General features: G+C 39.4%; 3 protein-coding genes and 1 long non-coding RNA gene across 4 annotated transcripts; 2 read left to right on the top strand and 2 right to left on the bottom strand.

The window, feature by feature from the left end:
• Positions 1-37: 37 nt before the first annotated feature.
• On the top strand, positions 38-3,853 carry LOC109137712 (uncharacterized). Its single transcript, XR_002041724.2, has 2 exons — positions 38-114; positions 2,779-3,853. It is a non-coding gene; the product is annotated as an uncharacterized LOC109137712 (long non-coding RNA).
• LOC104923982 (uncharacterized) lies at positions 3,387-12,911 on the bottom strand. Its single transcript, XM_019256026.2, has 18 exons — positions 12,721-12,911; positions 12,526-12,548; positions 11,153-11,219; positions 10,798-11,045; positions 10,614-10,694; positions 10,466-10,534; positions 10,211-10,375; positions 9,609-9,773; positions 9,432-9,495; positions 9,225-9,315; positions 8,981-9,122; positions 8,467-8,571; positions 8,267-8,366; positions 7,861-8,089; positions 6,872-6,946; positions 6,629-6,731; positions 6,282-6,397; positions 3,387-4,600 (listed from the first exon to the last, which is right to left on the bottom strand). The coding sequence occupies exons 1-18, from the start codon at positions 12,743-12,745 to the stop codon at positions 4,501-4,503; spliced, it is 1,968 nt and encodes a 655-aa protein (XP_019111571.2). The 5' UTR covers positions 12,746-12,911; the 3' UTR covers positions 3,387-4,500.
• Positions 12,912-13,818: 907 nt separating this feature from the next.
• mfsd8 (major facilitator superfamily domain containing 8) lies at positions 13,819-18,614 on the bottom strand. Its single transcript, XM_010737199.3, has 12 exons — positions 18,216-18,614; positions 18,028-18,110; positions 17,271-17,314; positions 16,800-17,040; positions 16,579-16,692; positions 16,289-16,433; positions 16,099-16,157; positions 15,870-15,978; positions 15,633-15,767; positions 15,444-15,547; positions 15,034-15,260; positions 13,819-14,942 (listed from the first exon to the last, which is right to left on the bottom strand). The coding sequence occupies exons 1-12, from the start codon at positions 18,272-18,274 to the stop codon at positions 14,733-14,735; spliced, it is 1,530 nt and encodes a 509-aa protein (XP_010735501.1). The 5' UTR covers positions 18,275-18,614; the 3' UTR covers positions 13,819-14,732.
• Positions 18,615-21,079: 2,465 nt separating this feature from the next.
• On the top strand, positions 21,080-25,853 carry LOC104924015 (butyrophilin subfamily 2 member A2). The gene is made up of 9 exons (XM_010737236.3): positions 21,080-21,412; positions 21,537-21,602; positions 22,582-22,947; positions 23,044-23,328; positions 23,435-23,542; positions 23,664-23,717; positions 23,904-23,927; positions 24,016-24,060; positions 24,162-25,853. The coding sequence occupies exons 1-9, from the start codon at positions 21,409-21,411 to the stop codon at positions 24,788-24,790; spliced, it is 1,581 nt and encodes a 526-aa protein (XP_010735538.3). The 5' UTR covers positions 21,080-21,408; the 3' UTR covers positions 24,791-25,853.
• Positions 25,854-25,927: the final 74 nt, after the last annotated feature.

Below are 25,927 nucleotides of genomic sequence, written 5' to 3' on the forward strand. Positions count from 1 at the left end.
CTGAGAGCGAGGCAGGCAGCCATGTGTCAGCAGGCCTGCCGGTGTGCGAAAGCTTCGCTCCACTCCACTTCCTCATCCTCCATCATCACCCTGTGGCAGAGACAGACTGGTTTGGTAAGAGCTACGATGGCATTCTAACAAGAGCTTAGCCGACATGTCCGCTACCTGCTCACTGAGCCTTTCTTAAGTGGCATTGTGATGTTTTTAATGCTTCAAAGACTTTCTTTTTTAACATTTGTTTGTGTGAAAATGCACCCTGAATGGCAAAGTGTTAATTGAACAAATAACAAATAATTAATTGTATTCAATTTAAACTAAACCAATTCCTGTAAATCATGTGTAGACCGTACACACTGATGTGACTTTCATATTTTACAACACTTCTTAACAGTTATGGCTGCTGTGAATCAATCAATCAAATTTTATTTGTATAGCCCAAAGTCACAAAGTACATTTGCCTCGGAGGGCTTTGCAATTTGTACAGGGAGTCCCTCTGAGAGAGAGGGAGAGAGAGAGAGAGAGAGAGAGAGAGTTTTCAGTAAGGGAGATGTGACTGCATCTTCAACCAATACCGTGCCTGACAAGGCATAACCCTGAAAGAGACAGACAGAGATGGGGAGAGGAGAGGGGGAGTCCCCCGGCAGTCTAATCCTATGGCAGCATAACTAAGGGATGACCTGAGCCAGCCCTAACTATAAGTTTTATCAAAAAGTAATGTCTGAAGTCTACTCTTAAAGGTGTTGACCGTGTCTGCCTCCTGAACCCAGAATGGTAGTTTGTTCCACAGAAGAGGAGCCTGATAGCTGAAAGCTCTGGCTCCCAATCTACTTTTGGAAACTAAAGGAACCACAAGGAACCCAGCGTCCTAGAGTGCAGTGTTCTAGAGGGGTAGTAAGGTACTATGAGCTCTTTTAGATATGATGGTCCCTGACCATGAAGAGCTTTGTATGTGAATAGGAATAACAATAATAAATTTTATTTATATAGCGCATTACATGGTTGAAACAGCATTAGAGCATTTCAGGACTGCACTGAAGCAAATAAAATCAGTAGCAAAGGTAAAAATACCCTACAGCAATGGAAGATAAAAGAATAACAATAATAATAATAAAACAGAAAAGATACGTGTATGTGCTGTGACCTTAGAAGTTCAGCAAACAGTTGAACACCCAAAGATGTTTAGTTTAATACATCAGAAGGAATCTAGAGATCTAAGCTGTAAATGTAAGCTTTTATTGCCTGTCTGAGAGTTAAATGAGATTATTAAGCAAAACAGAATCAACACAACATTACAGAGCGTTGCTGTATTTAAATATATTAAAGTGTTTCATAGCTTCATTGTGGCCTTGGGAAATCGCTCAGCATTCAGTGTAGTATATAAAAAGTAAAGGAAATTCCTCAAACCTACTTTCTACAGATGCTATCACCTGCTATAATACAAGAAAGACGCTTTTTCAGCATTTCACCTGGTGGCAGGAGAATGTTTAAGACTCAGGGTTAAGAACAGATATTATCGTAGCCTGCTGCTGCACAGTCACGGCTTGGTGCACATTGCAAGTTCTCTGGCTTTAATTAAGCCCAAAGTTGGCATCAAAAAAGCAAAGATCAGTGGCAGCAACCACTGTGGCTGTTGTATTTTAATCTCATTTTCCAAAAGATCATGTGGAATGGCTCTGCAGCAGCAACATTAGATGATCAAGAGTTACAGAACACGTGATGCCAACTGATCTGTTTCTTTGGGATACTTATTAAACTACACTTTAAATCTGTATCTGTAAGCAGAGACACTCAGAACACGTCAACACATTAACACTCAAACAAAAGATGGTGCTGCATGTCTGCAGCACTTGCGGGCTTTTCAGAAAGTAGCATCAAATCTCCAGACTAACAATTCACTCCCCACTACACAAGCCCCATATTAAGCGAGTAGAATGACAGGTGAAAGGTGGCGTCGACTTGCAAAAATTCAATATAATCAGTCCACATTAGGGAGTTGAATGTTGTTGCTGCTGGCTAAAGACCTCCATTTTTGCATTTCTCATCACGCTGAAACATCAATTTCATTCCAACAGGCACCAGATGCTTAAGACCTCAGAGATCCTAGCTGTTTTTGGATTCATGCCTTTAGATGCATACTGTTCTAAAAAGTGAATGCGGATGATGTTCGGTTCTGATCCTGGAGGGACAAGAAGGTGCCAAATGCTCAAATATGTATTCAAATTGTTTTGAGAGTTGGAGGCACAAGTTTGACACGATGCTCTGTGTGGAGCGGATCACACTGGAGTCGTTGGGTTCACCACAGATGAATAACGTGCTGGGTTTTATTCATGAAAGAAGCTTTTTATATACAGATAAAAAAACCTCCACCACTGTGACGTAAAGTTAGGATGCCAGCCTTGTGTCAGGTAATACTTTGATGATATCCATAGATTGCCCTTAATGGTCGCATCATCAAACAGGTAACTTTTTGTTCACAGCAGAAATGTGTCGTATGCAACTTCTCTGTCTTTCTAAGAACTGAATTCTCTACGTGAAACATTACGAGTTATGTCTCAATTATAAACGGTGTCCTTTCTGCTGATGCAGGATATGTACAGCCGCCCCACATAATGAGATGAACTTTGTCTAAATTGAGGCTGCAGTGAAATATCATTAGCAGAAAGCACACAAACCTACAGTGTAGAGTATTAACCAGTGCTACTGTTCATTACTTCAGTTTCACATTAAGCTGTACATCAAATTACAGCGATCATCAAACCGCTTGTGCTGTTGTTTCAGATGCTGCAGATGAAGTGAACTGTACGCAGCTCAGGACGTCCTCAGCTCACTGCTCCATGATGGTATGTAAATCATAAAGTTGTGCTATAATAGGAACATTCAGGAATTATGTTTCCCCTCCGCAATGCATATTTGGGAGTATTCTCCAGGCTGCCTGTCTAATACTTAGCTTGTGCTGCCATCTATTGGCTTGTAGATGTCAAGATCACATCAGGAAAAAAAAAAAAATCAATCAACTCAAGTTCAAAGCTGGATTACTGCCTAGACAAAGAGGGCAAACGTGCCCAGGGACACTGAACGCCTCAGGTCTACTGTGAGTGAGTTTGCCATGATTAAATTAATTCTGTTCAGAAATATACAACACACTGATACATCAACTAAAATGTTAAGTAGCTCAAGGTGCTTTAAACTATAATCTTGAGGCCCTGTCTTGTTCATACACCATACATAGTATTGCACATCCATCTTCTTAAAAGGTAATCGGGTTCACGATTTATCTGTATTCTTTACCCCCGTAGTGGTTAAAGACCATGTTTAAATGATGAGGCAGGATATGTGAACGTGAAAGAATCTTTAATTCTTGGATTAAGAACTCCTAACTTTCAAACATTGTCAGAATCTCTTAATATTGACCTACAACCCAATGCAGTAATGGCCAGATTTGGTACTACAGGGCAGAAGATATTCTGCAATAAGGAAAAGATATAAAAACATCATTGCTTTTACAACACTGCTTTGCACGCAAAAGAATTTTATTACATTGGAAATCCAAAAATCCACCTAGTGCGTCTCTGTATGAACTGCATTAAACCACAGTTAGAGAAAATAAAATACTCTCAGGGGATCCAGTGCTGACATACTTGGCCCACTTAACATCCCTCTAGTATTTGCACAGTGGTGATATTCATCCATGTGAACTATATATATTTTACTATTATTATCCTTTCTTACTCTCTGGATGGCATTTGTCATACCAAAAAAAAAAAAAAAATGATGTGAGCATTGGTCCAAAGTTTTATTTTGTGAATATTGTACTATCAGTGCTCTATAAAGATGAAATTTAAAAGGAAAAAAACAAAACAAAAAAAAAACACCATAATTAATAAATGCATCTGAATAAAAGATAGAGATATGCCACCCTGTTATCAACCACCACTGAAGAAATTCATCTTATGGATGCAAAATGAACCATGAATGATTAAACAGCAAGTACGCAACAATGTAAATATTGTTTATAGCAAGCAGCTTCTTTTAAAACGTATATAGTGAGTAGTTGAGATTCTGAAAGCCCATAAACGTGAGGCTCTTTGTTTTTCCTTTAAAGCCACAATATGCAAATACGGTCAAAATCACAATAACGTATATTCCCAGTTTGGAAATGTAACGTGAAATATGTCATTTATGAACTGTGACTTTCTGTATACGGACATTTAAAATATTTGTCCTTCAATATGTCGGTCTGGCTTTATAATCTTGGCATCAAGACGTTTTTGTTACTAATACTGTACCTAAAATTGCCATTTTACATAAACTGGAGAAAAGTATAAAAATTGTTTAGATCAGAGGGATTCATTTTCAGACTAATACTGCGTTCCTTCTTCTATAAAAGAAAACCATGTAAATACTCTTGATAAATGTGTATCGGACAGTGTAAGTGATTCTGATTTTATTGAGGAGGACATTTTTGCCCCTCAGGGCAACTCGTAGGCATTTTGTTTCCTTTCAATTCTTCTGGTTGCCTCTGTAGTCGGGGAAGGGTCTATAAGGACGAAAAGGTCTTCGGCTTCCAACTGCATTCCTCCCCTCAACGTAATCGTTTTGCCTGTAACCAAGTGATCAAATGTTAGTGGCCAGGTACATCGAGCTGGGACCGGTGCAGTCCAGGTGTGCTCCAACAGTTGACCTTTTGGTTTCCATCTGCTTGTCGTGATCTGATGTGCACAGGCAATATATATATTTACATTTATGTTGTAACCACAGTAGCATTGGACCGGACAGATCTGTCAGACCCATCACAGATATTGGTACTGCTGCTTGTGGTTATTCTTAGATCCATCAATTACGTTTTTTGTGTTATTCATATATTTCTGGTTAATAAAACCAGTTCCGACTGATGTCATATTGGAATTGAGTGTTTGATAAGCATATTTCAAAAATGTAAATGCAGTATTAGCTGGGCTCGTACGCTCATTAGCACTTGAGTGCGGGAACTTTCCTGATCAGACAGTCAAAAGCAGTTCTGTAACGTCAGATCATCGAGGCGTCTTCAGGACCCGTGTGGGGAAATCAAACTCCAGCAACTGACAGCAGGTCATGCAGCACTTGAAGAAATAACCGCCTAACTAACTTGCATGCATTATTAATATTATTAGACTGCAAATGAACTGCATGTTCTGATTAATGACAAACTGGTAGAGACGGGTTGCAAAAGAGCAATGCTTCACGGTGTCATGAGCTGCCTGGCTGAACTGCTTAATGTACACAGAGCCGGGATACCATCAGACAGTGTTAACAGCTTTGGACAGTTTGATGTGGGGAAAGTCTCTGCGCTCACTTTCTGATACCAAATGATTTAAACAAATACATTAATTACTTCCTGAATATTAACAAGCAGCAGATGGAGTAAATAGGTGTGAGGAATCTGTCTCTATTCAATGTACAGCTTTCACACAGCCCAAATATTAACTCAACTTAACAGTCCTGTTAGAGATCCTCCCGTCTTGAAGGTTATAATGTGTTAATAACATGTCATGTTTTATTGAAACGGTTTTACAGAGACTGAACTGAGATGGAAGATAATGTTTGTGGTGTTTATATTATTTAGCCTACCCATATCGGTGTAAATGGAGTAGACAAAATCATAACTATAATCAGTATAATGAAATACAATTGAACAGCACCACAAACTACCTGCCTTCAAGATGATCCTCTGAATAAACACCTGTGAAACAGTTTCATTATATCATTCAAGTTGAGAGGATTTATTGCAGGACTTGTCAAATTGTTGCCAGTTTATTAGGCACACCTTGATAAAGCCTAATGCAGTCTGAGCGTCTAGTTCAACATTAACAGCACAGCAACTAAGACAGTCTGTTATTACTCCAAGCAGTTGATGAAAACAGATTTGCTTTGGTTTTATTTGGAGTTATGTGTTGAACTATTTCTTGGTAAATAGCAGTCACATCTTGAACTTTAAAAAGGCAAATGCACAGACAGAGAAAATGGTGTTCGTCGAGAACTGGTCACACTTTGTAACTCAGTAACTTTGGAGAGATCCAGTTTGACCCGTTTCTGGTTGCTAAGATAAGATAAGCTGACCATGCCACAATGACAGTACTATAAACAGCCTTGTACTTATTGAAGCAGATGTGTGATACTGCTCCAAAAATAACAAGTGATATGACTCATTGCAGACATAAGAGTGGCGTGAATGTTCTCAAATAATAACTCCAGGAAAAGAAAGCAAACACTGAACTATTGTTGGATTTAAAAAAAACACTCACCCTGCATTCTCATCTTGCAGGTTGTGAGCTTTGAGGGCAGATCTGGAAATGCCCATACCGTGAGGAATCCTGTCTGGATATCTCACAGCAATCCTGTTGCCGTGCAGCTCAGTGCCCTGACGGAGTTAACAGAGATCACAAAGAATCGTTTTATTATTCATAAAGATCAGTAGGTTTGAAGAAAGTGGAGAGCTACTCCGCGGTGTGTACAGACATAGGAGAGAGGAGCAACAATTTGTTTGTCTTGTGGACCAAATTCAAAGAGCAGATAGCAGGACTCGTTAGGAGTCAACAGGTGAATGACTTTCTAATAGTAATCAGCCAATCACAATGCAGGGTGTACTTACATGAAAGCGTCGGATTGCTTCATCACAATACTCTTGTTTTGTAAAGTTTACAAAGGCACATCGTTTGTAAGTCAGACCCTTCACACTATGGACGACCCCGGCCCTGCAAGAGATGACTTGTGTGAGTAATCACTTCTTATGCAACTCGAGTATTTGACTACCAAGGCTGAACTGTGTGAACAACCGATATGAAAATGAGAAATAGGTGTCACAAGCACAAACACTAAAGCAATGTTCTCTTACTTGCTAAACAGGTTCGTTATCACGGTGTCGGATACTGGGTTCATCAAGTTTCCAACCCAAACTGGAAACAGCTCCCTGTCGAGCGAAAAGATTGATTAACTGAACATGTTTCAAAAGAAAATGAAGGTGATGGATCATGTGACACAACCTACGCAAAGATTCTGATTTTTATTCTGTGGATAAAAACACCATTATTCATAAAGTTGAACTGCATTAAAGCACGCAATGATTTCCTGCTCTCTTAAAATATATTGTCCAATTAGACAGGAAGCAGTACTAATAACGGCAAGTATACCGTTTGTAGAGTACTTAATCGAGCTTGTCCAATACGGGAACTGATCGAGTATCATCCAATCCCCCACATACAAACAGCAGACACACAGGAGGAGCATAACACACATGCTGTCAGCCCCAAGTATCACACAAGAAGTACTGAACTGGATCTGTTGTCTGTGCTATGTTATTGATGCATTACAAAGTTGTTACTAGAACAAATCAATATAGCCAGAAAAGTTTCTACAACATGCAACAAGACTAAACAAGACTGAAATATAATTTTTAAAGACAAAATGTGCAAAATATTCCAGTATTAATAAAACCATATGAACCACCTTTATTGTGCACATTCCACACACACAGACTGTCAGTTCCAGATTATTGAGACATCTGCAGATAAATGACTACTCGGCACAGCTGACTCACAGATAATCTCTCAACAAACTGAAAGCTGGAGTCACGACGGTCCTGTAAACTGCAGCAGGTGTGCGTAAAGTGCAAGTAATCAGATCAGCTTACAAAATGTCTACACTTGTAATAATGTAGACACAGAGCTGTCACCACCTAACAGTTGACAGAGAATCAAACTAACCCCTAGAGACAGAGAGTGATTTTGAATAATATATTCATTATTATATGAAAAGTATGCCTGTAAGCTTTTGTTTAAGCCATATTTGAATAAAACACTGCTGTGTGACTGAACCCATACTTACTGTGGTGTGGTATTGTCTTTGGTGGCACTCATGGCCTGGTTATGAGCGGGCTTTGGTTGACTCCTGACATTGGACATATTCTGGACTGGACCTAAAGGTTTGTTCTGAGGTGCTGCTTTTGGATCCTGAGATTGGGCAGGAGCAATGTTGGTGTTGGCAGAAAGGACTGGAGAGACACCACTGACATTTGCTACTTGAGCCGGTGGACGTGTGCCATTTTGATTAGCTCCTGAGCACAAAGACAAGTGTTTCAAATTGGCATTGTGACAGTATTACACAACCAATTCCATTTGGGCTTCCAGGAAACACAGGTAATCAACAACAAACGAATTTTCATTTCCTCTGAAGCATGGCAACACTTCTATCTAATCCTTTATATTAAAATCACAGCCAGGCAGACGCTCACCTGGACGGTGGTGTAACTTGGACAGAACCTCTAGAGCTTTTTTTACAGTCCCATGAGTGGATAAAGCTTCTGAACTCTGCTCCAAAGTGAAACCATACTCCTGAAACAAACACACCAAATCTTATTAATTAGTCTGAATGTTCTTGAGCTACTTCCCGCATTGATGACTACACACCAAAGCGTGTGTTCCTGTTACACACCATTAGTTGTATTATCTCCACCCGCTTCAGTTCCAGGGCAGCTTCTGCACATGAACTGTCCAGCTTAAGAACCTCCATGAGGGCCTGTGCAGCCTCATCATACCTCTGCAGGAACAGAAAAAAAAAGAAAAGATGAGCTTTCACCACTCGCTACCTCGGGACTAAATCAGAGTTCAGGCTCATTGACTGTCATGCTGCTTGGACTAATCAGCCCGGTTATTAATGTTTACAGCAACAGCTAGCCAAAACAGGTCTGAGTAAATAATGTGAGCCTCTGCTGCTCAATGACACTTGGAATTAATTCAACAAGGCCAAAGTGATCAGAAGGTCACTCCAACCTGCAAAACTAAATAATGAAAATAGAAGATAGTTACAGCCACAAGAACTGGTGACAGGTGTGTTTTCTATAACCAAGCTACACGCTGCTTCAAATCAGGTGCAGTTCACGGTGATTAAACTATGTGGCACAACAGGTTACGTATGGGTGGTGCAGATTTTATTAGAGACTTTTTACCTTTAGACCTGCCAAAGCTCTGCCCTTCCTAAATAAACCTTTAACCCAGCCTGGGCAAATGCTGAGAGACAACTCCGCATCAGTCAGTGCCTTCGTATATTCTTGCATCTTTTCAAAACAGAAGGAACGATTGCCAAACAACCTGCAAAAGAAAACACTCTTAAAACTTTGCATGAAGAACAGTGGTGGTGTAAACACCACCAGAGATGTCACTTTGAATTAAATAAAAAGAATGTGTCCTTACTTATACTCTGTAGGGTTGTATTTAATTGCATCTGTGAAATACTTAACGGCCATATTAAAGTTTCCAGCACTTGCAAAACTATTTCCCAAATCTATGAAGGAAAAGGGAGAAAAGTAACATCTTATTTAGAGTTTACACATGAAAAAAATAATATCTCTAAATTATGATCAATCTGACTCCGAGTTGGTGTAGATGCAAGAAACTTACTTCCAAGTTCAGTACTTATTTTTAGATTATCTTCAAAAGCGGTGCTGCTAGGGGCGGCAGACTTCTGTTCAGAGAGTGTGAGAGAACCGAGCTGAGAAAGCGTATCCCATGTACCAAAAAACTAAATCCAAGTAATCATTCCTGTATTATGGCTGAGAATCTGACAAAATACCTCACCTTTTCAACCCGCGGTTTGTCATTAGGTTTCTCAGGGACGGGTTTAGGTTCCTCTTTAACTGGAATCTTCTTTTTCTCCTTCCTCTCAGGTTTGGGCTTCTGTTCCAATTTCCGTCTGGCTATAAGAGCAGCTTTATTCACGAAACTACTTGCCATGTCCAGTTCCTTAAGAGAACAGGAACAGATACACAATTAGTCATCAAGTGTTATGGATTACACAGCATCAACAAAAATAGACTGGGGTTAACGTTTTGTTCTGAACTTAATGTTACCACTGTGGATGAATGGCTAACATTATAAATTATATCGGAAAAGGTCCTGGACCAGGTTATAATAAAAAACTGAAAGCCTTCCTCTCCTCCAGGGAGAAATTCTGCAGCAGTGTTAATGACTTTCACTGTTTGGCAAGACTATGTCTGTGTCTATGTTTAAATACAGACATAAAACATTTGCATTTATCAACCCAGCATACGCAAATTATACCATCAATGCAATCTTTACTCTAGGTGGCCAAACTACATTACAGACAAATATCACACAAAGAGAAACATCTTCTTTCTATTATGTACAAGTCAGAGTATGTTTTACAATAAGCTGAATACCTCGGAGTCGCCTGAGTCATTCTTGGAGTCACTATCGTCATCACTGGATTCATCTTCACTACTGTCTATATCTTTTGCTGAAGCCAACTCTTTAACACTTGATGTGGATTTATCATTAACTGGTTTACTCTCCTCTGCTTTAGTTTGCTGTGTATCATCTTTTTCCTGGGAAACAGAAAAAAAACACAACATGTTATGAGTGTGCACGGTGATTCATTTCCTTTTTGCAATACTTTAGAAACAAACGATCCGTACCTCTTCATTTTTTACAGGGTTCTGTTTTTCCTTCTCCAATTTCTCGAGCCTTTTTCTTTCCTTCTGTTTCTGTTGGACAAGAACGCACACTGAAGTTTAAATTTACACAATGCGACACGTCCAATGAAACAAAATGAAATATATTTACCTGTTTCTTAAGCCGCTTCTTCTCAGTCTTTCGTTTGCCTTTTTGTGCTTCTTGTAATAATCTGGCTCTTCTTTCAGCATCCTAAGAGTTGCAAAGAACAGCGCACCAACTTTAACAATTTGAACTCTGGAGAGTCATGAAGTCATCTAACTTGACAACAACAAAAAAACGAAAGTGAACTTACGCTCTCCTTTGCCTGAACCTTTACAGATGGTGTGTGAGGAAGTTCATGACCTGCGGTGTAGCAATGAGGCTGAAGCTGATAACCAGAGCTGGATGACCTTGTACTGCTCCCACTGAATGCTCTATCAGCACCACTGTCAGACAGCCTTTGGCTTCTACGGGAATTGTTACGACCATGTACCCAGTCGTCGTATGCGTCGATATCGTCAGCTGTAACCTCTTCAACATCGTCACTGTAGTCCAGTTCGGCTAGGAAAGAGAACATTTCAGAAACTGAATAAATGGAGTAAAAGAATGCATTAAGCCAATGCAATGTCACAAATAAAACACTGACAATGTGATGATAATGTTCTTACCAAGAAGGCCAAGTCTTACTAGCCGTTGGAAATTAGGACGACCCTCAAACACCTCCAGAACCCGTTGCTGGACAGCAGAGAGAGATCGAAATGTCAGATCCATCGGATAAGCTCAACACCTTCGGCCTCGGTACTTGAATTCTCCTGTGTGTGTCAAAGCCGACACTGACTGGTGGCCTCGCATTGCAGCGAGTGATCCCTGCATCCTTAAGTTTCACTTTCCTTTGGCCAGAATGTGTCGACTCACCGGCTCATCAGAAGAGAAGCTATTTATTCCTTCCTCTCGCTGACGGTAAACAGTAAACACGGGTAAAGCAAAAACAACTCTGCGGTAACGCGACACCGGCGGTAACGTTATGTACATGTGGGAAACTCTACGAGAGGTTATGAAACAATGTTTGTTTACAAACTTTACAACACCTGATCATGTTGTAGTCTCCTGTTTTTTTCTATTTTATTTCATTTATACCTTGCAGTCATTATTTATATCACTTACTTTTGTAATATTATTTATATGATGGTCTTGCAATAATATTATTTGTATCACGGTCACTTTTTTTTGTAATATTTCTTACGCTATGGTCACTTTACATTGCAATACTCTTTTTATATATCATGCCACTTTTATCCTCAGTACTTGTCTGTTTTGAAGGTTGTTTTCCGTGTTTATTGTGTAGGTTATAGATATTTCTGTCTGTTTATTGTGTCTTTTTCTACTTTTTTCTAACTCTGTAGTGTATGCTACACTTTGCTCTGCTGCTGTAACAAGTAAATTTCCCCGTGGTGGGATGAATAAAGTATATCTAATCTAATCTAATCAAAAGGTTTGTTCTCCAGGCTGAACAACTAGAACTTTTCGTGTGCAATCATATGAGAGATAGTGTGTTACTTTTGATACCACTAGTACGAACATCAAATCTGATGCTCTTTATGAATCAGAGCATGCAAAGCATAAATCAAGCTGCAGGCTGTGGGAGGTAGCAATGTCTCAGTCAGAGGGAAGGTGGCGCTATCAAATGTAAACAACAGGAAAAGAGGCTTTGCAATGTTGCATGATGTATCAATTATGTGTTCTGGTCCAAAAACCAGCTCGTTTGAATGAATAAGTCAACGAGCTGCTGTGTCATTCAAACGTCAGGTCTAAATATGGCGATGTTTGTTTTCCCAACCAATCGAGCTCCGTGTTAAAACGCACACAGCATATAAACAGGAAGTGTGGACGTGACTGTTTAAAGTCCCCAAAAAAACAAACATTAATCAGCAGGACTGATTAGAAAGAGGTCGGATAAACTCATTACTGCGTTTAAAAGCACAGGATATACAGAATATCATATGTTCATATGTGTCGCCACAAACAAAATAGATGTACTCACCATCATTTGCATATGTGTAAACTCTGAAAAGGGAGACAGACAAACAAACAGCGTGTTAACGCGCAATAAAAAGCAACATGTCTGTGTTTACTCGATAACTTCACCAGTACGTGAGTTAGCCTTTGTTTGGCTAAAGTAGCCACCAACTTCCACCTTTAAAAAAAAAATAAAAGGTAAATTAATGAACTCTCTTACCGTTCACGTCTTTAAATATATCCATGTTTAATCACACGCAGCTTCGTACACTCGTTTATTCGAGTTAAATCTCACGCAAACTTATCGCCAATGTTAGCGACGCGTAAGTTTTGCCTCGTGCATGTGTTTTTTTTTGCGCGCGCTCAACTTTCTCACAGCGTCGCTGCGCGCGTGCGGAAGAAACTTTGCCTTTTTATGTAGCGCATGCGCACTCCCTCCCTCCCTCCTCCAGGCAAAACTGCTGCCCCCTGCCGGACGCATGCGCACACAGCTGTACTCTTTTTACATGGTTATAAACTGTACAGCACATATACGTATATAGCGTCACATGAACTATTACATTTATTTTTTCATCCTTCCTATAAGGCAGAGGTTCTTAACCTTGTTGGAGATACCGAACCCCACCAGTTTCATATGCTCATTCACCGAACCCTTCTTTAGTAAAAAATAAAATGTGATTTTTTTTTTTACTGGTGCACAAAATGAACCGTGCATTAACATCACCTTGTTCAAATAACAAAACCAACACAGTGCATGAACTCACAACAACTTACCTCAGTGTGACTTCTGCTGTTGCCTTTGAGAGACCAGTTCAGATATGTGTGGCTTCACCTTGGCAAGTGCCAGCCTCATGTCATTTTCACAGCAAAGTCTGTTCCTTTTCTTAGTTTTTGTCCAGCATTCTCGAAAATGATTGCTCACAAAGATATGTTGTAACAAATAGTATAAAAAATTCCAGGGCGGAGGCTCCACCGAACCCCTGAGACCGACTCACCGAACCCCTAGGGTTCGATCGAACCCAGGTTAAGAACCACTGCTATAAGGGATGAAAAAGCCTTTTCCCGCTCTGTTGCTTTAATGTGTGTAATGCTGCTGCAGCACTGTAATTTCCCAGCTTGGGATAAATAAAGTCTATCTATCTATCTATCTATCTATCTATCTATGAAGCACAATGGATATAAAGTAGTAGATATTCTCACACCAAAAAGAAAGATTTTGATCTATCTATCTATCTATCTATCTATCTATCTATCTATCTATCTATCTATCTATCTGATCCCATGTCCTGATCAAATTGAGCATAAAGTGACATTCAAATTTAAGATCACATTTAAATCTTTAATGCGTCATTATGTGTCAAATCATTAGCACATCCACACATTCACACATCACTTTCTGAATACTTTCCAGTAGCCAGACAGCCAGCAAGTTTTAGATAACCACCAAGTGCAGCCATTAATGGAAAAATATTTTTTCCAAAAACATAGTATTAATATTTTCCAACAGCTTAATTTGGAAGTTTTTCCATCCAAGTACCATGTGCCCTGTGTAATGTTTAATGCTTCTCTCTGACGTGTCACATTTCTTGCATACCAGTAATCACTGCACAGTAAAACTAAAATGTTCAATCAGTAAATAAAGTATAGGGAATGTTACATTCAATAAATCCAACATAAGTCAGCACGTTTTGTATCCGTAAAAACAATCCGAGTATGTTTTTAAGTCATGGTTGCTCCTGTGCATGCGCCTGTGGAGTTTACAAATTAAAATTATAATCTGATGCAAAGTTATTCTCAAGCTTTGCTAAAAGTAGTAGTTAAAAACATTAGACCAACCATGCAATTACATAAAACATGAGCTTTCAGTAACAAGTATTTAGTAACTCGATTGAAAAATAAAACAGTTTTGATAGCATGAACCGACCTCATACAATTTATAAAATATTATGATCACAACATGTGAGTGAAAGTGCAGCTGCAGTGCTAGCTCTCTTTTAAACTCGCGAAGCAGCCATCTTCAAGTCAAGTCATGAGAACTAACCTGGCCTCATCTCTTCGCCTTCGAGTTTAAAAGGTCAACCCTGAGTCACAAACTCTCAGAGGCTTATCAGTTACCACATTTTTAAGTACGTGGCGACGACAGAGCCTTCATTATATCCTGGATTTTGGTTAAAAGTCTTTGAAGAACAAAAGTAGGAAACTGACATCAGTCTCTCCAGTGAAAATCTTCCGTTATTGTTCTGCAGTTCTTCCGAGGCGTACAGAAAAGGCGATGAGTCTGTGGTAAAGAGAGCCGAAGAGGATGATGGCCCCTACCACCATACCACAGATGAAACTGAAGGCCCAGCGGGGTCCCAGAATGGTATAGACCTGGGAGACGAAGACTGGGCCCAATGTCCGCGCCCCGCTCCCTGAGGCTGTCAACCACCCCATGTAAACGCCCTGCAGAACAGCAAACATCCACAATCTGGGTTTAAAGTGGTTTAAAGCACCCTCATTATTTCTATATTTGAAACAACATCGGTCCTCATACCTGAGGTTTGGGTCCGAGGATTTTAGAATACAGTGTGTAGGACATCACGTTGCAGGCTGGGTATCCCACCCCGATGAGGATGTCAGATGAGATGTACTGGGCCAGGTGGATGGCGGGAGTATACTGGCACCAGGTCTGTTCATACGGGCAGCCTGTCGGCTCCAAAGAGCCGTTGGAGGCCAACGTGGCTTTTGATATCTGACTGACCAGAGAGTTGTTTTTGAGGTCTGTATTTTAAAAAGAATAGCAGAACGTGAGGACTTGAATTCTCAGGACTCTTCATTTTCAACAGTTATTCAGTGTATCTCTCAGCTGTGTTCAAGAATTGACACCACACCACATGAATAATGACAGTAAAAAATCTCAAATTATCAAAGCTACAACGTGTACAGTTAAAAAACAGTGCATACCTGCCCACTGGATTTTAGGGTAATGATTTCCCCATGGAAGCAGAATAAAGAAACCGCAGAATATAATGATCAAACCTGCGAGTAACACAGGACGATCCCCGACCCTGAAAGGACATAAATATTCTTCTTAATTAACTAAATTTATTGAAGCGGGAATATCCTAATTCATACGTGAGTGAGGGAGGGTACCTTTGAGAGGCCATCTTTACAACTAGAAACACCAATATGGACTCGAATCCAATGCAGCAGATGATGATGCCATTGTATAACACAGCTTCTTTCCTTGTCCAAGCAAACATGTCCATGGACAAAGGGGTGGCAATTCTAAAAAATAACAAAAAATAACAAAAATATACAGTCATGAGTTTTATCTTTATCTTCAGGGGTAAAGTTGCTTTTAGTAGTAGTCTGTAATGCAATACGTACGTCTCAAAGACGGCAAAGATGAACATGACGATGAAGAAGAGGATGTTGGAAGTGAGGACCGCCACCTGATCGATGGTCTCCTCCGTTTCTTCACTAATGTCAACTCGATCTACAGGAGAGAGAAAAGAAGATAATAAAGGCTCGAACCAAAAACAAAGAATATCCTGAAATGACAATCTCATCTTAATAAAAATTTGGATTAAAAAACAGGTAGTAGGACAGTTAATACCTTCTGATGTGTAGTTGATGGCTCGAATGAGTCTCCCGTGGTCATCAACGCGGTGCTCTCTGTTGACAAGAATCACAACAGACATCTAGGTTGTGGAGCAAACAGTGTGGGTATCTTCCTTCATTTGATGTGCTCAAATATTGAAATCTACAAGTAGACAGATTGTATATGAATGCAGGGAAAGCCTCACCTCAGCACCAAAATAACCAGCAGGATGTTGATGAGGCCAAAAAATGCAGCCAGAATAGCTGGAGTAGTGTACATGTTGAGCTGCAGGTCTATGATTTTAACTGTGACACCCTTCTCACCAACGAACGACAGGCATGCCTGCAGAGCTGACATATACAAAGTTTTGCAAATATTAACACAGAACAAACCCACAAAAATTTCCATGGTTGCTTCTTTATCATGATACACTACTTTCACATTACTGCTCTCTCTATTGGCCAGTATAGATACAAAAATCAATCCCAGCATTACCTGGTCCCAGGATGAAACCCAGGGCCTGACACGCACTCATGTTAGCCATGGCACTGGTCCTCTCCTTTAGTGATGTAGCTCCAGCAACATAGGACCTCACCACAGCAACATTACCTGCCAAGAAAAGACCAACGCTCATGTTGGGTGCAACAAGTGGCATGGCATTAAATGAGAAGGGCAGTCATTCAACAATATTCAGTATTCAGCTCCTCTCAAATCACCTGCTCCGAAGCCCACAAAGGCTCTGGACATGAGTATGTGGATCTTGTTATTGGTTGCGGGCAGGTACGCGTAGGCGTAATAGATATTGGCCGACAGGTTGATGAAGATGGAGCACACCAGTGGCTCCCTGCGTGGCCGGTAGTTGGACCAAAGGCCAAAAATGGGCGAGGCCACCATTTGACCAAGACTGTAGGCCGCCACCACCCATCCCAGGAAGGTGGCGTTGGCAGTGTCGTCAATCTGTAAGAAACATGTAAAGAGAGCACGTTCTACAGAACAGTTCACTTAGTATGACATTTCAATTCGATTGCTACAATGCGGATATGAGGTTACATTTGACTGCAAGTGCAGCAACCTAAGCTAAAAACAGTTCCTTTCACTTCCTGTTTACCCGGCCTTTGTACGCACCTTAATTTGCATTACTCAAGCCAACAATCTTTTTTACAAAGGAAATGGTAAGCCATACATACCCTTTGCAGATAGGGCCACAGTGATGTGATGACAATAGTGAAGCCTAAAAAGGGCACATGAAACACAGATGATTGACAACATCGTGTCATCAGTGATATTATATTACGAATGAGCCAGTCACAAAACTAAACAGACAAATTGTTCATTGCAATTTTTGTTTCTGTTTTATTCCATTTTATTTCATTTGTACCTTGCAGTTCTTATTTATATCGTGGTCACTTATTTTTGTAATGCTATTTATATTATGGTCACTCTTGAAAGAACACTATTATTTATATTATGGTCACTTTCTTTGCAAGATTTCTTACACTATGGTCACTTTACACTACAATACTCTTTATATATAACGCAACTCTTATCCTGAGTACACAGTCTGTTTTTGAAGGTTGATTACATTTTCGTGGTTATTGTGTAGTTTCTGTCTGTTTATTGTGTTTTTTTGTTTTGTTTTGGCCTTTTGTACTTTTGTTTCTAGATCTTGCTGCTGTTACAAGTGAATTTCCCCGTGGTGGGATGAATAAAGTATATCAAATCTAATCTGAAAAAAGGAAACTGTGATATTTTATTCGGGTATGATGAAAAAATGTGGTCCTGTATGCATCTGTGACTGGACGGTTATGTTGTGTTGATGCATTGTTCGCCATGTGAGGATCATTAGACTTGATAGATGAACTTTAAGTTGCAGAAAAGTAATATATATATAATCATTATTCCACCTTTTCATGACAGAGACAAACTCGTGGGCATCCTCCTCACCTATGCTGCTGAGAAACATGGTGAAGTACATGACTCGGATAGACCTCCATCGACTCTTGTAGTCTTCATCCTGAGAGTCACAGCTGTGCACATGCAAGACGACAAACAAAAAACATCACAACACATTTTAAATAGTGAATGAGTTAGTGACACTAGAGCTGCAGTGGCCATTGAACTCTTGCACTTACCTGCTCGCATCATCACCGAGCAATGGGGTGGTTTCGTCTGAGTCAACGAGTTGAGACATTTTTTTTTATTTTTTGCGAGTTTAACCCGAAATATTAGCACCCTTTCCAAGGTCTGTGGAGATGTTAGTGCTGCTAAGTCGCCATGTAGCCGAGGGTCAATGAACTACGCTGCAAACTCTTCCGAGGAGCTCTGGAAAGCGAGTATAAGCTAATGTTAGCAGCTCAAACTAACGCCGTGCATGGTGACACACGAGTTAACCTAACTACTATCAAACCATATGGTTAGGTGGAGTAGTTTCCAAGCGACAGCGTGGTAAAAAACGCCACAAAATAACTCACAAACTGGACTATGATACCACAGACTTCACTCAGCCGGAGTTAAAACGGCAACATCCGGTAGGAATTTTTCAAAATAAAATAAATCAGATTTAAAATGAGCTGATTTTTTGTTTATTTTCGCAGCGAGGCGTTCATAGCTTAGCAGATTTATTGAATTACATGAGTTTTTACATTCTTAATGCCTAGCCCTTTGATTTTTTAAGTGTGAGCAACTTTAGGCATTTATTTTGAAGTTTTGTATGATAACATCCGGGTCCTTTCAGCTGGACCCAGCCACACTCACGTGAGAATCCACTAATTACATAAACACTGCCGTCCCTTACATCCCCCATTCATCGTTTCACAACTAAATCTATTATACACCAACTGTGTGCCAGTTTATGAGATTTGGCGCAGTGGGATTGCGCATGCAGTAAATTCTTACAGCAAAACAATTCAGGTCAAATTTAGGATCTGATGGTAAACAGTTCAAATTTGTCAGGTATACAAATGGGAAAGTAAACTACATTCAACTCATTACATGTGCGTGCATTTTGTATTTCTTTCTTTTATCAATGTGGTTCCTTTATTTTGGTGTTTGTGTCATAAACATGACTATATTCTGAAATGCTCTTCAACCTCAGCCTGTTGGTGTTTGGACAATAAATAAATAATGATGACCTCCACCAAGCTGCAGAAGACAGACTCAGAAAGCAAACCAAACAGGCCCAACTCAAACCACCTCCACCACTTTGACCTGTCCACACTGCACAAGAGTAATCAGGTCAAGGATCGGCCTCGGCCAATGATGATGATGACCAGAGCAAGTTTCATACCCACTGATCCACCCCATCTACTACTTCCTTCTGTTAGCCATTTCCTATTCAGGACAGTATGAGAGGAACACTGATTAACACTGTGGCTGTGCAGTCTACTTCGTTAAGGTTATGGTTTATTGTAGACATAGACAGTTGTAGGTCAGATAAGTTGACACCAATTAATTCTGATTTTTATATCTAAACAAAAACTACATATCACAATCTATCTATTATCATAAATGTAATCGATATGGAGCAAATATTGGCATACTCTGTAAGTGAGATAATGCAATCATTCGAATTTAACATAACTCAAGCATTAAGTGCCAAGAACAAAAAACTTGCTGCCAGTGGACAAGCCCAGGATTCTGCTGCAGGTGGTGCAAACAGCTCACACCTGAACTCAATCCAGGCTCCTCCGACTTCCTTTCTTCACTACACCTTCAGCAAAAGCAGGAAAGTGAAAAACAATAGAAAGACACTGGTTTGTAAATGTCTCTAGTTCCACCAGAGAGCTACAAAACAGCAGGTTCAGGTCTCTCCCTTGAGTTGTGTGAAGAAGTCTAATATAAAGAGTAATCCCCACTTCCTGGTCCCAAAGTCCCCTAAAGTGCCCTGTGGCCACACTACCACATTACCATGCTGAGTCAACCACCACAAAGTGCAGAGGGTACTAAAGGGATTTTTTACAGAGTGAGAATATTGAAGAGGAAATCCCAGTATGCTAAGTATATGGGCTGAGTCTCTATGCAAAGTCTGGTGGCTGATGATGTGAACCTGCAGCTTATATATGTTATAAGATAAGATAAACTTTATTGATCCCACAATGGGGAAATTCACAAAAGTCAGCAGCAATGAGTGAGCGGTCATCAGGGCTATGACATGGGCAGTGTCAGTTTCATTGTGACCAGTGAGTGTCATGAAATAAAGGAAAATAGAAGATAGTCTTCGAAAAACTTCATCAAATTGTCTAATAATCTTGAAATAACTTGTTCCACCTCCATTATTCTCTCTCACTGATGGGACTAGACAAGACAACCTGGTGAAGCTGTGAGTCAGAAGGATGTCGTTTTCGATGAGACTGTAAAGATGTGATGATACAACTTAATATTCAGTTTTAAGGGTAATCTTTCTGGCTTCAAAAGACATAATGTCAATATGTTTAATTTAGTCAGAGTTTGTAAATATATATATTTTAAATCAATTGCATGTCATGAATTGATTGAGACTTTTCATCTCTATCATCATTTTTTTTGCTATTATTATATTTTTTATGTAAATTAAAAAAATAAAAAATATTTTTAAAATTTTTTTCAAAAACCCTCAAATAACGCTCTTCGTGTTATTTTTTCAGATTTTTTTTACTATTATTAATATATTTTTTATGTACATTTTAAAACATAAAAAGTATTTTTTTTAATAGAAAAAAACTCAAATAACATTTTTTTTTTTTACTTTCTTAGTATTTCAGCTTTAATCATCCATTAAGTCAGTTTCATTTATTATTCTTAAATACAGTCTTTTTTAATATGGTCTTCTACATTTTGTTTATTCATGTATTTCTTTCATCATCTCATATTTAATCATGTATTTGAACTCTCACACCGTGCTCAGACATATGGATAAACATACAGCAACATACAGTGTGCGTTCATGAAGAAGAAAATCTGGATCATGGTAAGTTTTTGGCACGTAAACATTTTTACATGTGCATATTTAAGTTATCAAATGAACAAGAGGGAGACGCACATGCGTTTCACTTTCGCTGACGGTGGTGGTGAGCTCTGATTGTAAGTCAGATTTATTCTAAGCGTGCGACCTCCGAAAGTGAAACTAAAGCTTTCAGTCACGACGAGAGACCAACCCGAAGCTCTGCTCTTTTTATGATTTCAAATCACGAAGAAATTACACCTCAAAATCCGGGAATGACTTCAAATCCACACATGTAAATGTGATTTACGTTCTTATTTGGATCAGATATTTGGATCAGTATCGGTGTCTTCGCGGACTAAACCTCGAGTTGTTTGAAGGATATCTCGCCCTGGATTCACGATACAATGGGTAGGCCGAGCTTTCAGTGTGTGCACCATTTATCAACGACGAAATATATCTTATTCTGCTGTTATTACAGCTACAGCTTATTGTTACAGTTCGTTTAACGTGAATCGTCTTCCCGTTTCCACAGCCTTCCAGACGGTGCTCACATGCCTTGTGTCTGGTTTTTGTGCCACACTGTGTGCTGCTGCTCCTGGTAAAGTCCACCCCTCATCACACCTCTTTTTCTGCTATTAAAATGTATTATTCTCCATTCTTATATCTGATCGCAGTATTTTTTTCATATTTATTCACTCTTCATTGTCATTTTTTGTGCTATACTTACAAACTTTTCAACTAAACCATGTTAAGCCTTATTTCCATACAAGCGCCATCATTAGAACGAATGCTGTAGTACCCATACACTTAGATAAATGCTGGAAAAGCTGCAAGACATAAATTGGTAGACAAGTCAAGACCATAACTGTGAAGAAATCACAATAATCACCTAATAACGTCTTAATTTGTCCCGCCACAGTTTCTTTTACACTTAAGACAGAATGTAAACTTCACTTTTACTTTCCGGTGGGCCAACATTAATGAAAGTATGATGGTGAAAGCTAAGAAATGGTTAAAAAATCCAAGAGAAGATAGGTTAGACGGTTAGAAAAAGTACAGTCTGTAGTCTGGCACAGAAAACTAAATAGGGGACAAGAGAGGTCAGGTCATGGTTTAACCACGAAATCATGAGTCAGCAGCTTCAAAGTTCATACTCACTACTATATCTGCAAAAAAGAAAACACATCAGTATGTTAATCCTGCAACACGCTTACTGAGAAGGCTTGGAGGTCTCAGCCAAAGACATTTGGCAAATATTAACTACCTAAGCAGGCTGCATACTGTCTGGTCTTAGTCTTGACTCGGTCTTGCCCCGCCTAGTTTTGGTTTTGATTTTGTCCCAAACTCTCAAGACCCTTTGTCTTGTCTTGGTCTCGGTTTAGTTGGTCTACCACACTGCTTTTACAAATATTGCTGCTGCAACACTTATTTTTAATCACTCATATTAGGCTGGGTGGTTAATAACACTTTCTGACAAACTCCAGACATATTTATTCTGACTTAACATGGATTTTTATACTTTCCTCCTTTTTTATTTTTAAACTTTACTAATAACTTTCATGTTGCCTGTTTTACAGTTTCACAGCTTGGGGTTTTTGCCCAGCCGTCTGTCTCAGTACACAACGGCCACACAACCACATTACCATGCTGGCTCAGTCCGTCACAAAGTGCAGAGGGTCTGGAAGTACGTTGGTACCGTGAAGGACAATATGATTCACCGGTCATGCTTTACCGAGGAAAAAAGTTTGAGTCTGCATCCCAGAGTGCTTCATATGTGGGCCGAGTCTCATTTGGACCAAAGGATGCAGCGTCTACCGGCCTGGTGGCAGGTGATGTGAGCCTGATGCTGATAAATGCCACACTTAAGGATGCAGGAGATTACATTTGTTATGTGACCAGTGAACGGGGTTATGACAGTGGAAGTGTCAAGCTCACTGTGACTGGTGAGTATCATGAAAGTGCAGAAGACACACAAAACCAAGCGATTAAAAAGCCCTAACCCTTAATTAAATGTTTTTATATCTGCTTCCTCCTCTTAGAAACGGGAACAACCCCTCTCATGTCACCAGTGTGGAAAGAAGACAACACGGTGAATGTGAGCTGTGAATCTGAAGGCTGGTATCCAAAGCCCAGTGTGCACTGGTCGGATCGACAACAGGTTCTGACCCCAAAAAGTCTGACGTACAGCACAGACTCTTCTGGTCTTGTGTCTGTTCACAGCTGGCTTCTGGTGTCCAAAGGCTCTGAGGTTTCCTGCTCAGTAAGTCTCTCTGGTGAAGAGACAAAGGAGGCAAGAATGCGCCTGGAAAACCGTCCTCTACCTGGTAAACAGGGCTAAGAGAATCATTTGCATGTGTGCAAAAGTTTCTTTTCTTTTTTTAATATTTAGAAAAACACGCAAAAGTACAAGTCTCCTTTTCTTTTGTTTAGTGTCTGGATCTTCATCTTCGTCTGGATGGGTGGCCTTTGCTCTTCTCCTCATAGGCTCATTGGTTGTAGTAGGCCTACTTCTGTACTTCCTGCACTTCAAAAAGAGAGGTAGATGTTTGCTCTGGTTCAGTAAATTCACTGTCAAAAAATAAATTAATTAATTAAAACCTCGTTTTCATAATGATTTAAATGTGAGCACTGACTGAAATCAAAACCTTTTATGTTTCAGGGAAGAAAGCCAAGGAAGAAGTGGATGGAGGAAGGAAGCAAGGAAGTGATGAGGGTAAGAAGGAGCACAGTCACATTAAATTCATAATTTATTATTCTTGCACAACATTCCAGTTCCAGTGATTTAATATTACATTTAATGTTAAAGACTTTAGGAATACCTACCTACCTCTTATCACAAGGAAATTGAATTTAACATAACAGAACCTATGGATTAACAATTTTTGTATTTTTTCCCCAGAGAATCAGAAACTTTTACCGAAAGGTAAGAGTAATGCTGTTTGACACGTTTATTTCTTGCTGCGCGTGATTGTGTTGATATTAAATCTATTTTTATGTATTCTCTGTTACAGAAGTGATCAAGCCAACAGATCTATCAACGGCTATGACGCATTACGGTAATCACCTAAGATTGTAAAAATAAAACTTATGTATGTACTTTAGTGTTTCTCCATCTTGACATTTTCTGATTTCATCCTAATGTTTAAATTTTCATCAGAAAATGTTACGCTTGACCAGAGGGGAAATGAATATCTCACAATCAAGGATCTTAAACTGAGAGATGACGTTAAACAAAAATTTCCTGATGGAGAGAACGTTACCTGTCTGACAGCTATCAAAGGAACACCTGGCTTCTCCTCTGGACAACACTATTGGGAGGTTTCTTTGGTAAATCCATATACAGGCCTCAAACAATCCTGGTGGCTGGGAGCTACAAGTGCATCTGACATCCCTCAGGAGGTGGATTTTACTCCAACTCCATCTAATGGTTACTGGTTCCTGTCTTCCAGAGCAGATCACTTTCAGTTTAACACAGAACCAAATGTTGTACTGCCTGTTCATTCCAGACCGGAGATTGTCGGTGTGTATTTGAATTACGACAGTGGAGAGCTTTCCTTTTATGATGTTAAAAAAAACAGTCTCATTGGATCTTTAACAACCACGTTCACAGGTGAAGTTTTTCCACTTTTCAATCCTGGTAAAAATGACCAAACACCTATGGAGATATTACACAAGTCAGTACAGGGTCAGTCTGATAACGCGGAGAATGGAGATCCGCCTATCAGTGCTGGTGAAAACGACACAGCACCTGGAGGAAGTACGCATGACGGGACAGGGTCAGTCTAGTGATATGGAGAACAGAAAATTCAACAGCACAATAAATTCAATCGTAGTATCATCAGACAAGTGCAGTAAGAGAATGAGATGAAAACACCAGGGTGATCACCCAGTTGTATCCAAGTCATGTATGCTATTAGTTATACAAGCTCAAGTCTAAACCATTTCAATATGAGATAGTGGTACACTAACTCTGCATACTAACACTTTTGTGAAGCTCATAACCATGTTTGTGTGTGTGTGTGTGTGTGTGTGTGTGTGTGTGTGTGTGTGATTTTAATGTATAAATTTTTGCTTGGAAATTTTGAGCTTGTACTTTGCGGTACTTAAAATACTCTGACACTCATCTATATGGAAAACATGTAGTTAATTTAGCATAAACCCAAGTGTAAATACAACAAGTAGCCGTTTTTACAGAATGCATCCAAGAAATGATCTGACACAGACAGCGACTAGCTGTTTTTTAACCTCACGTTTTTGTACTATCAATGGTTTTTCTGTTTTAAGACAAAGCGAGGATAGCTTTGTACTAAGCTATTTCCTAACTATCACTACGAAGTACCTGTTAGTCGGACATAAGTGTAGTTTTTCATACTTTTTATCTTGTTGCCTTTGGTTCTGCAGTGTTTGCAACTGATTAAACTGTATCTAGTCTTTATAGCAAAATATTGCTGAAACCGTTTTATATGTGAAACATTGCTATGCTACAATCATACACTACACCAATTTAATTCATATTTAAGCCATTCACTAATTAAAATGTTGTTTATTTTACTACTCACTTTAAGATTTTGAGATTGTATTATGTTGTTAATTATTAGAGGTGCTGTTTTGTGTGTGTAATCGTTAATCTCCATGGTGTTGCATGGTGGACACAAGTTACAGTCTGACTATAGTTTTGTGTACTTTGTGTGCATCTGAACTGAGGCAGCTTTACTTTCAAGTCAAAATTAGTTTCATATTTTTTGTTCATATTTTATCTCATTTTGTAAACTTTAGTGATGATGTTTAAATGTAAAAAAAAAAACAATAAAACAAACAAATAAAAATCAGCGTTTTGAATGAAATCAATCGATGCGGGATCTTGTATTTTTATTTGTTATTTCAATTTTCTGTCAGTCTGTGTCCACAATGTAAAACTCACTT

The sequence above is a fragment of the Larimichthys crocea genome, chromosome XIV, assembly GCF_000972845.2.
Source record: "Larimichthys crocea isolate SSNF chromosome XIV, L_crocea_2.0, whole genome shotgun sequence".
NCBI lineage: Eukaryota > Metazoa > Chordata > Actinopteri > Sciaenidae > Larimichthys > Larimichthys crocea.